The sequence below is a fragment of the Alosa pseudoharengus genome, unplaced genomic scaffold, assembly GCF_046254945.1.
Source record: "Alosa pseudoharengus isolate Yale_2024_CS ecotype anadromous, Long Island Sound unplaced genomic scaffold, YU_APseudo_1.1 YU_APseudo_1.1_scf_14, whole genome shotgun sequence".
NCBI lineage: Eukaryota > Metazoa > Chordata > Actinopteri > Clupeiformes > Clupeidae > Alosa > Alosa pseudoharengus.
Window position 1 is genome coordinate 20892406 of NW_027468609.1, and position 13887 is coordinate 20906292.

The 13887-nt window shown below is 40.8% G+C and overlaps 1 protein-coding gene across 1 annotated transcript; it reads left to right on the top strand.

Moving 5' to 3' along the window:
* Positions 1–700: 700 nt before the first annotated feature.
* Positions 701–11561, top strand: LOC143123544 (myosin heavy chain, fast skeletal muscle-like). Its single transcript, XM_076284999.1, has 39 exons — positions 701–904; positions 1014–1157; positions 1249–1405; positions 1487–1514; positions 1626–1746; positions 1905–1997; positions 2095–2158; positions 2238–2336; positions 2427–2530; positions 2608–2746; positions 3038–3156; positions 3310–3459; positions 3679–3849; positions 3929–4229; positions 4328–4398; positions 4483–4570; positions 4658–4775; positions 4866–4989; positions 5074–5210; positions 5482–5737; positions 5841–6083; positions 6177–6353; positions 6438–6583; positions 6676–6766; positions 6854–7243; positions 7445–7571; positions 7647–7765; positions 7858–8054; positions 8180–8363; positions 8469–8634; positions 8730–8854; positions 8940–9248; positions 10034–10237; positions 10376–10501; positions 10605–10775; positions 10870–10974; positions 11057–11152; positions 11299–11430; positions 11541–11561. The coding sequence occupies exons 1-39, from the start codon at positions 701–703 to the stop codon at positions 11559–11561; spliced, it is 5817 nt and encodes a 1938-aa protein (XP_076141114.1).
* The last annotated feature ends 2326 nt before the right edge of the window (positions 11562–13887 follow it).

Below are 13887 nucleotides of genomic sequence, written 5' to 3' on the forward strand. Positions count from 1 at the left end.
TGAAACTGAAATCAGATTCAATAAATGGAATCGCATAACAACCATAAGTTTACCAAAACTAGCAGTACATCAACAATTGTATCATTGTGTGGAACAGCAAGGTTGAGGTGTTTGAATCTGTGGAGCAGCAAGGTAGGGTGTCTGAATATATCACACCACATCTATCAAACCCATCTTGCCTTATTTGGGGGAGGGAGGTCCTGCTCAGTTTGCAGATGATGGCCAATAAAAGGGCTTGGAGGGAGCAGAGATCAGCAGCAGAGACCAGGGGGTTCCACTGCACAGTAAGTCAGCATCTGCATCTGTGGACAGAGAGAGGGCAGCTGTCAAACCCTGTATAGGGCGAGGATAAGATTTGGATTTTACTTTCCCCTCCCCCATTAGATTCACCCATGTATTTTATGTGTTATAACTTTGTCACTTACTTTGTTCTTCAGGGGCTTTAACAACTTTGAAAATTAATCTGGGTGTGTGACAGAAAAGGTAATATGTTTATTCACAATAGACCTCTTTCATTAACCTGTTAGAATAGGATTGTTTAATACTTTAAAGACAACCATTGATTGTGTATTAACATTTACTAGGCTAAACCAAACAACAATATTGCTGTAGGCCTAATCCAGAAGCAGTACTTTTTAAAGGTAATCCTTATCATGCTTATACCACAAATTGAAATGCTCTGATGCAGTAACCAACAATCATGGGAGATGGTGAAATGGCCGTTTATGGCAAGGCTGCCATTTACCTCCGTAAGCCTGAGAAGGAGAGAATTGAGGCCCAAACCAAGCCCTTTGATGCAAAGACAGCTTGCTATGTGGCTGACAAGGAGGACTTGTATGTCAAGGGTACAATCAAAAAGAAGGATGGTGGCAAAGTCACCGTTGAAGTCCTGGAAACCAAGGAGGTACATTAGCAAGATTGTTAAAATGGTTGTGATAGTAAAATGACTCACTATTACAGAGAAAGTCTTGAATGTATCTTTTTGTTAAAATTGCTGTGTACATTGATTTCAGGAAAGGACAGTGAAGGAAGACGACGTCTCCCCCATGAATCCTCCCAAGTTCGACAAGATTGAAGACATGGCCATGATGACCCACCTCAATGAAGCTTCTGTCCTGTATAACCTCAAAGAGCGTTATGCAGCATGGATGATCTATGTAAGCATTATGCTTTCTTACAAATGAAAAACTGTGTTACAGAATAATAAAAAGACCTGGAAAACCAATCCCCCTTACTTCTTCATTCTAGACCTACTCTGGACTGTTCTGTGTCACTGTGAACCCCTACAAGTGGCTCCCAGTGTACGACCCAGAGGTGGTCGCTGCCTACAGAGGCAAGAAGCGCATGGAGGCCCCACCCCACATCTTCTCTGTCTCTGACAACGCCTATCAGTTCATGCTCCAAGGTATGCTTTTATTTTGTCAATTCATACTATGATGAAATGATATATCTATCCATAAACTAATATTTCCATTTTACCTTACAGATAGGGAGAACCAGTCTGTCCTAATTACGTGAGTGTTGATGAACCACTCAAATCTTCTGACTCTGTTTTAATTCAGAGATATTTCCATGTAATGTTATTCGATTCACAGGAAAATCATACTATATTCTGTGAAATCTAGCGGAGAATCTGGTGCTGGGAAGACTGTCAACACCAAGCGTGTCATCCAGTACTTTGCAACAATTGCAGTGGCTGGTGACAAGAAGAAGCAAGAGCAGCCGGCAGCTGCTGGAAAAATGCAGGTAAGAGGTCTTTTCACAAGTAAAAGCTAATTAAAGCTAAAGAACTCTTGTTGTACATACTGTAAATGTACATGTACTTACCAATATACATAAAAATGTTTTAAGATAAAACACCAAAGATCTGGAAAACACAACACAAATGCCAATTGCACTCGCAGGGTTCTCTTGAAGACCAGATTATTGCTGCCAACCCACTGCTGGAGGCTTATGGTAATGCCAAGACAGTGAGGAATGACAACTCCTCTCGTTTTGTAAGTTAATTTCCCATCAGAAGGCTACAGAAACTGAATATGAGGATGAATCTCTTGATTTCTTTAAATATATGGGATAACATTGTATCTCATACAGGGTAAATTCATCAGAATTCACTTTGGCACAACTGGAAAACTGGCTAGTGCTGATATTGAGACTTGTAAGTATAATAATCGTGTTATACAATGCTATATTATCGCTACCTTATATTTGTTACATTGAAAAAATCTTCTTCGCAGACCTGCTGGAGAAGTCTAGAGTGACATTCCAACTTCCTGATGAGAGAGGCTACCACATCTTCTACCAGATGATGACCAACCACATGCCTGAGCTCATTGGTAGGGTTCACAGTTTCAACTGTTTGCAACCATATTAAATGAATGGTAAAACTACTGATTGAAGATATTTTCTTATTTTCGCCTGAACAGAGATGTCCCTCATCACTACCAACCCCTATGACTTCCCAATGTGCAGTCAGGGTCAGATCACTGTGGCCAGCATTGATGACAAAGAGGAGTTGGTGGCCACAGATGTGAGTTGTTCATACATATTTCTTTTAGACAATGAAGGTCATAATATGTTTTACAAAAATGTGCTTTGTCATTTTAGACAGCCATTGACATCCTGGGTTTCACTAATGAGGAGAAAGTCACCATTTACAAGCTGACTGGTGCTGTGCTCCATCATGGCAACATGAAATTCAAGCAGAAACAGCGTGAGGAGCAGGCTGAGCCTGATGGCACTGAGGGTGGGTTTAAAAACTTAAACTGAACTTGGATAAGTTCTAGTACTTTGACACTTTCTAATTTTAAATAACTGAGAGACATTCTTATTTAAGTAATTTAATTATGTTAAATTGAACTTTGCATATTAACATTTCTTCATATCAAAGTGATTTCACACTCACAACTGAACCTGTCTAAAATTATGACAATGAGTACTGTTTATAACATGTAACTTTGCAGAATTTGACTTAAGCTTTACTTTTCAGAATAAAGTATTGATAAACAACTCATTTCACTGGCTTTGTTGTTCTCAGATGCTGACAAAGTTGCTTACCTCTTGGGCTTGAATTCTGCTGATATGCTGAAAGCTTTGTGCTACCCAAGAGTGAAAGTCGGAAATGAGTTTGTCACCAAGGGTCAGACTGTACCACAGGTATTATTTCACCTACTACAACATCTTGATATTGTTTGGACAGAATGTGATTGTGGGTATTGCTCTTCTTTTATCATTCAAATTCAAAATCACTCTAAAGTTTATGATTTGTTCCGTGCTTAATGAGACCATTACTGTTACATCTTGTTTCAGGTCAATAACTCTGTGTCAGCCTTGGCCAAGTCTATCTATGAGAGGATGTTCTTGTGGATGGTCATCCGTATCAACCAAATGTTGGACACAAAGCAGCCGAGACAGTTCTTCATTGGTGTGCTGGATATCGCTGGCTTTGAGATTTTTGATGTGAGGAAAACACTTTCACCAACATTATTACCTTCCATTATAGACCCTTTCAACAATAAAAACAAAAACAATGCTTGAACATTCTATTTGGGCCCCAATCTACTTCCTCTGCATTATTAAGATAACATATGGAATGTTAAAAAGGAAGTCTTGTGGGGCCAACTATGATGCTGATAATGGAACTCTCTTGAAAGGGTCTATAACATTTCCCCAACACAGTTCAACAGCATGGAGCAGCTGTGCATCAACTTCACCAATGAGAAACTGCAACAGTTCTTCAACCACCACATGTTTGTTCTGGAGCAAGAGGAGTACAAGAAAGAGGGCATTGAATGGGAGTTCATTGACTTCGGCATGGACTTAGCTGCTTGCATTGAGCTGATTGAGAAGGTCGGTTTTAATCAACAAAAGAGCCAAATTTGTAATGTTTCATGATTTCTACTATTAAACTAAACTGATTTTCCAACAGCCTATGGGAATCTTTGCCATCCTTGAAGAGGAGTGCATGTTCCCCAAGGCCTCTGACACCACTTTCAAGAACAAACTGTACGACCAACATCTTGGCAAAACTAAGGCCTTTGAGAAGCCAAAGCCTGCCAAAGGCAAGGCTGAGGCCCACTTCTCCCTGGTGCACTATGCCGGCACTGTGGACTACAATGTTGGTGGCTGGCTGGACAAGAACAAGGATCCACTAAACGATTCTGTTGTGCAGCTGTACCAGAAGTCGGGAGTAAAACTCCTGCCTGTCTTGTACCCACCTGTTGTTGAGGGTATCACAAAAACTATACTCTATACAAGTAAAAAATATCCATTGTATTAATTTCTACATATGTAACAGAATTATTAAATATAATTTGTATATCAACAGAGACTGGTGGCAGTAAGAAGGGTGGTAAGAAAAAGGGTGGCTCCATGCAGACTGTGTCCTCGCAGTTTAGGGTATGTTTAGGGCAGTTTGAGACAAACAAATCAACCATGTTATTGAATGGTTAGAGGATAATTTGACTGCATTTTCATCAACAGGAGAATCTGGGAAAACTGATGACCAACTTGAGGAGCACCCATCCTCACTTTGTGCGTTGTCTTATTCCAAATGAGATCAAGAAACCAGGTAAAGGACTTTTGGTGGTTAATAAAGACATGTCCATTTTTCTACACCTTGTAATTCCTTCAAAAATGGCATCTCTATTTTTGACAGGTCTTATGCAGAATTTCCTGGTTATCCATCAGCTGAGGTGCAATGGTGTGCTGGAGGGTATCAGAATCTGCAGAAAAGGTTTCCCAAGCAGAATCCTTTATGGTGATTTCAAGCAGAGGTGAACTGAGATAGTGAACTGAGATATAATGTATTATATAGAATACAGAATTTAGACAGGGAAAATGACACAAGTGTTCATTATGTCCAGATACAAAGTGCTGAATGCCAGTGTTATCCCTGAGGGTCAGTTCATTGATAACAAGAAGGCTGCTGAGAAGCTCTTGGGATCCATTGATGTTGATCACACTCAGTACAAATTTGGACACACTAAGGTAATGATTTTCTGAGTAGATTTGTATTTCAAGATGATTAATCTCACTTCAAAGGCTCATATAGTTTTTGCCTCTGCCAAACAGGTGTTCTTCAAAGCTGGTTTGTTGGGTACCCTTGAGGAGATGCGAGATGAAAAATTGGCAACCTTGGTCACAATGACTCAGGCTCTCTGCCGTGCATACCTGATGAGGAGGGAGTTTGTGAAGATGATGGAAAGGAGGTAATTTTTTATTTAATTTTTACAAGGATTCAGAAGTCTGAACGATTGCTATAGTTTGAGTGGTATTAATTGTATAGCCCTATAGGGCTAATTTGCCAACACTGCCGTGGCCATATTGTTGACATGACATCTGCCGGCAGTGAGTAGAGCAGAGCTCAGTAGCCTAATGTCTTCATTTCATCAATATGAACAGATACTTTCTACCCGCTTCATGTAACCATAATTCAACATAGAAGGTTTAAAGATAAATGTCACTACCCTTCTTGTATAGGGAGGCAATCTACGCCATCCAGTACAATATACGCTCATTCATGAATGTCAAGACTTGGCCATGGATGAAGGTTTACTACAAGATTAAGCCTTTGCTGAAGAGTGCGGAAACTGAAAAGGAGCTGGCCAACATGAAGCAGAACTATGACAAACTCAAAGTGGACCATGCAAAGGCAGAGGCCAAGAAGAAGGAACTCGAGGAGAAGATGGTTGCTCTGGTGCAAGAGAGGAATGACCTGGCTCTGCAAGTGGCATCTGTAAGTGTATATTGTACCATTTCAATATTCACAATCATACCACTACCAGTCCCAGCATTGTGTATTCAATACAAATCATGCTTTCATCTTATATTTACAATAGGGAAATGAGGGTCTAAATGATGCAGAGGAAAGGTGTGAGGGTCTGATCAAGAGTAAAATCCAGCTTGAGGCCAAACTCAAAGAGACAACCGAGAGACTGGAGGATGAAGAGGAAATCAATGCTGAGCTGACTGCCAAGAAGAGGAAATTGGAGGATGAGTGCTCTGAGCTCAAGAAGGACATTGATGATCTGGAGCTGACCTTGGCCAAAGTGGAGAAGGAGAAACATGCCACCGAGAACAAGGTTGGGATTTATAAAGATGCCGATCAATGTAGTCTGTTGAAAATAAATGATCTAAGTGACACTGTTCATTAATGCAACATTTTCTATGTGCAGGTCAAGAACCTAACTGAAGAGATGGCCTCTCAGGATGAGTCCATTGCTAAGCTGACAAAGGAGAAGAAAGCCCTTCAAGAGGCCCACCAGCAGACTCTTGATGATCTTCAAGCAGAGGAAGACAAAGTCAACACTCTGACCAAATCTAAGACTAAGCTTGAACAGCAAGTCGATGATGTAAGTTCTTAATCTATAGGTGTGAAAGCATTGCAAACTTGGTACTATTTCCCCCTTACTCACTTCACACACCTACATCTGCAGCTTGAGGGTTCCCTGGAGCAAGAAAAGAAGCTTCGCATGGACCTTGAAAGAGCCAAGAGAAAGCTTGAGGGTGACCTGAAGCTGTCCCAGGAGAATATCATGGATCTGGAGAATGACAAGCAGCAGTCTGAGGAGAAGATTAAGAAGTAAAAGCAATATCTATTACCAGTAAAGAAATATTGCTGTTCAATTTCTATGTATACAGCCAAGTTCAGGTTATTTTGTTCATCCATTTCAGGAAGGACTTTGAAACAAGCCAACTTCTAAGTAAGATTGAAGATGAACAATCACTTGGAGCTCAGCTTCAGAAAAAGATCAAGGAGCTTCAGGTTTGCTTATTCTGGTACATTTTCAAAAAGTGTTTTGCATATCCTTAAAACTTTAGTAATTACTACATGCTTTTTTGCAACTATTAGGCCCGCATTGAGGAATTGGAGGAAGAGATCGAGGCTGAGCGTGCAGCTCGTGCCAAGGTTGAGAAGCAGAGAGCTGATCTCTCCAGAGAACTTGAGGAGATCAGTGAGAGGCTTGAAGAGGCTGGTGGTGCAACTGCTGCTCAAATTGAGATGAACAAGAAGCGTGAAGCTGAGTTCCAGAAGCTGCGTCGTGACCTTGAGGAGTCCACCCTTCAGCATGAAGCCACTGCGTCAGCTCTCCGCAAGAAGCAGGCCGACAGCGTGGCTGAGCTGGGAGAGCAGATTGACAACCTCCAGCGTGTCAAGCAGAAGCTTGAGAAGGAAAAGAGTGAATACAAGATGGAGATTGATGATCTCTCCAGCAACATGGAGGCCGTTGCTAAATCTAAGGTCAGTGTATGTCAGTGTATGTATGTTGTCATTTCATGCTTTGAATAAACCAACTTGCAAACTTCATGTTTCACTGAAATGCTACATTAAATCTAAACACACCAACTTACAAACTTGTTAACTTGTCACTAAGGTGCTATATTTCTATAACTCTATTATTTTCCCAATCCTCTTGTGGCTTACATACCTTATCATATACAGTCAAATCTGGAAAAGATGTGCCGCACCCTTGAAGACCAACTTGGTGAAACCAAGGCCAAGAGTGATGAGTGTAGCCGCCAGCTCAACGACATCAGTGCTCAGAGAGCAAGACTTCAGACTGAAAATGGTAAGGAAGAGTCTTAAAATGTGTATGCAAAGTTTGTATTTGTCTATGTGCTGAGAAAACACAATTGTCAACCAGGTGAGCTTGGACGTCAGGTGGAAGAGAAAGATGGCCTGGTTTCTCAGTTGACCAGAAGCAAACAGGCATACACTCAGCAAATAGAAGAATTGAAGAGGCTGAATGAAGAGGAAGTTAAGGTAAAGAGTATTGACAGACAACTGTCTCGCTTCAATGATAACTTGTGCAACTATAACTATATAAACACTATAAACACTCATTAACAAAACAGGCCAAGAACGCCCTGGCCCATGCTGTTCAGTCTGCACGCCATGACTGCGACCTCCTGAGGGAGCAGTTTGAGGAAGAGCAGGAGGCTAAAGCTGAGCTGCAGCGTGGCATGTCCAAGGCCAACAGCGAGGTTGCTCAGTGGAGGACCAAGTATGAAACTGATGCCATCCAGCGCACTGAGGAGCTTGAGGAGTCCAAGTATGTATCAAATATGCAAAGAAACCTATATAGAATGTGGATGTGGGTCATTATGTTATATACTGAAATGTAAAATTTTCAAGGAAAACATCATGTCCTCTGACACAAATCTATTGCTTTATCAGGAAAAAGCTTGCCCAGCGTCTGCAGGACGCTGAGGAACAAATTGAGGCAGTCAACTCCAAGTGTGCATCTCTGGAGAAGACCAAGCAGAGACTCCAGGGTGAAGTTGAGGACCTCATGATTGATGTGGAGAGAGCCAATGCTCTGGCTGCCAACCTTGACAAGAAGCAGAGGAACTTTGACAAGGTACTGTAATATCTACAAAACTATATTCAGATGTGGAATGTAGATACAAGTTGAATAATAAGATGAATAAATAAAAATGTTTTACACCAAAAATGTTTCTTGAAGGTCCTGGCAGAGTGGAAGCAGAAGTATGAGGAGGGTCAGGCTGAGCTGGAGGGTGCCCAGAAAGAGGCCCGTTCTCTCAGCACTGAGCTGTTCAAGATGAAGAACTCCTATGAGGAGTCTCTTGACCACCTTGAGACCCTGAAGAGGGAGAACAAGAATTTGCAACGTGAGTCAAAATAACCTGATATATAAAGTCTATTCCACTTAAATGGAAATGGTGGTTAAAAATCTGTTTACTGTATTATAACTGCACATTTGCAGAGGAGATTTCTGACCTGACTGAGCAGCTGGGTGAGACTGGAAAGAGCATTCATGAGCTGGAGAAGGCCAAGAAGACAGTTGAGACTGAGAAGGCTGAGATTCAGACTGCCCTGGAAGAGGCTGAGGTAGAAACTCAGACAAGCTTTACAGCAATGAGAAACTGAAAAGATGTTATTTACATCTTTACATTTTTCATATTTTTTTGTTAAGGGAACTCTCGAGCATGAGGAGTCCAAAATTCTCCGCGTGCAGCTTGAGCTGAACCAGATCAAGGGTGAGGTTGACAGGAAGCTTGCAGAGAAGGATGAGGAGATGGAGCAGATCAAGAGGAACAGCCAGAGGGTGATTGAGTCCATGCAGAGCACTCTGGACTCTGAGGTCAGGAGCAGAAATGATGCCCTGAGAATCAAGAAGAAAATGGAGGGAGACCTCAATGAGATGGAGATTCAGCTGAGCCATGCTAACCGCCAGGCCTCTGAGTCCCAGAAACAACTAAGAAATGTGCAAGGTCAACTCAAGGTCAGTACAGGAAATCTGTGTGATCTTATTTAACTGATATTCGATTGATAGTACAACAAGTATATCCTCATAATATGATACTATGTAATTTAGTCCGAAATATTAGTAGAACAATACACATCTTTTGCAGGGATTAAATGAGGATTGCTTTTCATTTTGAATTCATATTAGTAGAACAATACACATCTTTTGCAGGGATTAAATAAGGATTGCTTTTCATTTTGATTTGTTCCAAGCAGACACATTATTTTTACGCTCCTTTTCCAGTGTTCCAAGGCCTGTCTAGAATGTTATAGAAGACCAATTAATAACCTTTCTATTAAGAATGACATTATCTTTACAAATTGATTTAGCCTGTGACAGGTGGCGCTGTAGCCTTACCTTTTTTTCTTCACAACAAGCCTTAAAGCTTAAATCAAAATAAACCAGATATCAAGGCTAACTGTTAAAAGCCTAAGCTAAGCATTGCAGCCAATTGCATAAGACGAAACATAGATGTTTTCTTGGTGTCTTTGGTAGGTCATTTCACACACTGTTAGTAGGCTAATTAACATGATGTGTTACTCGTAGTAGCTTACAGATTTTGAGAGATGCAGTCATAAAATGGGCCTGGGAAGACTGTGTGGGCCGGTGACTGAACAATGAATGAACAATACTGCTATGAACCAGCTATTTAAAAATGAAAATAGTTCATCCCAAAATTTTTGTTTGTTTCCGTTTTTTGTTTTTGTTCTTTGAACCGTTTCTAATCCCTAGTCTTTTGACATTCCATGTTTTTCCATTAGGATGCCCAACTGCACCTTGATGATGCGGTCAGAGGACAAGAAGACATGAAGGAACAGGTTGCTATGGTGGAGCGTAGGAACAACCTGATGATGGCTGAGATTGAGGAGCTCAGAGTTGCTCTGGAGCAGACAGAGAGAGGGCGCAAAGTGGCTGAACAGGAGCTGGTTGATGCCAGTGAGCGTGTTGGCCTCTTGCACTCCCAGGTACGGAATATTGCTTGAAATCATTGAAAAGCAATTCAGCTCAGCTGTAACATGTTTTAGCGCCATTTCAATCCTTCAAAATATTTCCAGAGATTTTCCACCTTTTAACATGTGATTGACATGATCTCTGAACTCTAGAACACAAGTCTGATTAACACCAAGAAGAAGCTTGAGGCTGACTTGGTTCAGGTCCAAGGTGAAGTTGACGACATTGTCCAAGAGGCTAGAAATGCTGAAGATAAGGCCAAGAAAGCCATCACTGATGTAAATGGAGCTTATAATGTTAAACTAAATTATGTATTAAGATACATACGGTTTATTTCATTTGATTTATATGATTGATGAAACCCACCATGTCATAATCTAGGCTGCCATGATGGCAGAGGAGCTGAAGAAAGAGCAGGACACCAGTTCTCATCTGGAGAGGATGAAGAAGAACCTGGAGATCACTGTGAAGGATCTGCAGCACCGCCTGGATGAGGCTGAGAATCTGGCCATGAAGGGTGGAAAGAAACAACTCCAGAAACTGGAGTCCAGGGTAATTAAACAAAAAATGGGTATGAGGACATATATTCCACATGTAATGCATTAACAAAGCCATTACTTACAATGCAATTATTCATCATGTAAAGGTTCGTGAGCTGGAAAGTGAGGTTGAGGCTGAACAGAAACGTGGTGCTGATGCTGTCAAGGGAGTTCGCAAATACGAGAGGAGGGTCAAGGAGCTCACCTACCAGGTACAAAAAATATTTTTAAACTTTGAAACAGCATCAACCTTGAGGAAGGGACATTGCTTGATAGTTTTTTTTTTTACTTCAGACTGAGGAGGACAAGAAGAATGTTGCCAGACTCCAGGATCTGGTTGACAAGCTGCAGCTGAAGGTCAAGGCCTACAAGAGGCAGGCTGAGGAAGCTGTGAGTAGTATTTATTATCCCATTTGTAAAGGAAAATGTCTTTGGATGTCTTGTACATTTTACAAGGGATAACATATTCACAGAATATGTTAACAGAATACAGAAACAATACTTTATATTCACTAAATACATTTACTCATTATCAGGAGGAACAAGCCAATGGCTACCTATCTAAATTCAGGAAGGTGCAGCATGAGCTGGAGGAGGCTGAGGAGCGTGTTGACATTGCTGAATCCCAGGTCAACAAGATGAGGGCCAAGAGCCGTGACTCTGGAAAGGTAAGGCTGTGGATATATTATGTCATAAAGTCATGTATTATATTTGTTAAGTTGTGTGAAGATGTTTTGCCTTCACAACTAATCAATTTCATGTTGTATCTTTTTCCTAGAGCAAGGAGGTTGCCGAGTAAATCCTCTTCACTCTTGGCACTTTCATTTGGATTAATATCCTGATTGATGTGGCCATTCTTTGACAACATATACTACCTAATAAATGTTAATTTATAATCAGGCAATGTTAATGTTAATTTGATAATCAGGCAAGTCTTATTTAAATAAACTCCTGGTGCACTTACAAACTTTCTAATGCCTCGTTATTGGACTAAATGTCGTAGTTGTACTACTGCAGAAGTTTCATACCATTCAGGGCATTATTAGTGGGGTAATTTACGAGATAAAAGTTGGTTCCATCATGACTGCAGAACGTCATTCGTTTCTGACGGCGCTACTCGACCAGGGCTCGACCAAGGGAAAAAAGGTTCTGGGAGGGTGTTTGGCTCGGGGTCATGGTGCAAAGAACCCTAGGGTAAAATTACTCCGAACCATCGCTTTAATGTCACTGCATTTGCTGTGAACAGTGTGAGGTCACTGTATCTTGTGTAGGCCAGACCAACTGTCGGAGGATTGGGGTGAGTGGAAAAGTACTGGGGGTACCAGGATGAGAGGATCCCCTCAGATGGTTTAGGGAGAGGTGTTATCCAGCTGGTGAGGACAGGACAGGGAGTAGGAGGCCACTGTGTCTTATGAGTTAGGGCCTGTCTGCTAGGAAGAGAATGAAAATAAGAAGGCCCTATTTCCCAAAACTGGAAAGAACCAGAACAACTCAAGGTTACACTATTTTACATATGTTTCCTATGCATTAGATAGGTTTGCATATAGTTTTATGTATGATGGGAAGATGGTTTCCACCAATGTAAGCGACCCTGCTTAATGCTGATTGGTGAATGGCGCGAGAAGGCGGCACTTCTCGAGGGCCGAGGGGTAGGCCTATAAAATATAGTGTATAGCCATCCATATAGGCAGATTTGCATCGGGGCCCCAGCTGATGACATCTCCCTATTGCTTTGATGATTGGTCTGGACTTTGGTTGGGCTGTACTATCATTGCAGTATGGTGATCAACAGTCTTTGGAAAATCTTCTATCTACATTGTCTCCTTCGGACGCCTTGTTCCAGAGTGCTTAATTACTAAATAGTCAAGTGGTAATTGTTAAGTGAACAATTGGATTCGGAAGTGGACATTTTCCACGACAACAGTTGATAAACTAACCTACCATAGTTTTGCTAGAACTAGCAGACTACCACAAAGTTGCTGAATGTATGTTATTTCAGGTTAGTTTGCAACAAGTTTAACCAAAGTCCTTAGCTGCTACCTAGCTAGCGAACATCACCATTAACTTTCAGTTTACTGTGCTAACGTTAGCTAACTAGCTCGGTTAACAGGCAAAATTAAATTATTTATTCCATGTCCGAAAGTGTGTTTCATTGGCATCACACACAAGCAATGACAAAAGAGAAAAGTTTATGTTTTAACACACCTATTTAGGAGTCCGGAACTAGGGTCATCATCTAGACCGAGGTGAAGTTAGTTTGATATTTGATATTCGGATATTCGACAGATATTCAATTTTTTTTTGTGTGTGCTTTCAATGGTTATAGGAAGAGGTGTGTCTGATGAGTCCCATATAGGATAACTATTCTGCATTGGTTTGGAGTCACTAGGTCACATGGCTTGGGAGGTATTGAAAAAAGGAGACCATTCCTTATGGGAACCCAGATAGCAAAGGAGCGTTGAGGGGCGTTGAATCCACGTTTGTTTGAAGCGGCGGAGGTTGATTCAACGTGGATTCAACGCCCCTGTGCTATCAGGGAAATAATGTATTTTCTTTAAAATATTCATATAAAATACAGTGTGCATACAGTGACCATAAAAAGAGGTGTGTCTGATGAGTCACATATAGGATAACTATTCTGCATTGGTTTGGAGTTACTAGGTCATATGGCTTGGGAGGTATTGAAAAAAAGGAGTCTGTTTCTAATAGGAAATAATGTATTTTCTTTAATAAATTCATATAAAATACAGCGTGCATACAGTCGCTATAAAAAGAGGTGTGTCTGATGAGTCCCATATAGGATAACTATTCTGCATTGGTTTGGAGTCACTAGGTCATATGGCTTGGGAGGTATTGAAAAAAAGGAGTCTGTTTCATATATGAAATAATGTATTTTCTTTAAAAAATTCATATAAAATACAGCGTGCATACAGTCGCTATAAAAAGAGGTGTGTCTGATGAGTCCCATATTATGGGGTGCCGTTTGTAAATTAAGGCATATTGTTTTATCCAGCACAGTTTCAGCACATTTAGCATCAAAACATGTAAAAAAAGAGTGCCACAATTTTAAATGATCTCTTTTTCACACATTTACAGACAAATTGGTGTAAAAATGACAATATATT

Coding starts and splice junctions, on each gene's coding strand:
- LOC143123544 (XM_076284999.1), top strand. CDS start 701: ATGGGAGATGGTGAAATGGCCGTTTATGGCAAGGCTGCCATTTACCTC. Junction 2,747..3,037: donor TGAGCCTGATGGCACTGAGG/GTGGGTTTAAAA, acceptor TGTTGTTCTCAG/ATGCTGACAAAGTTGCTTAC. Junction 3,460..3,678: donor CTGGCTTTGAGATTTTTGAT/GTGAGGAAAACA, acceptor TCCCCAACACAG/TTCAACAGCATGGAGCAGCT.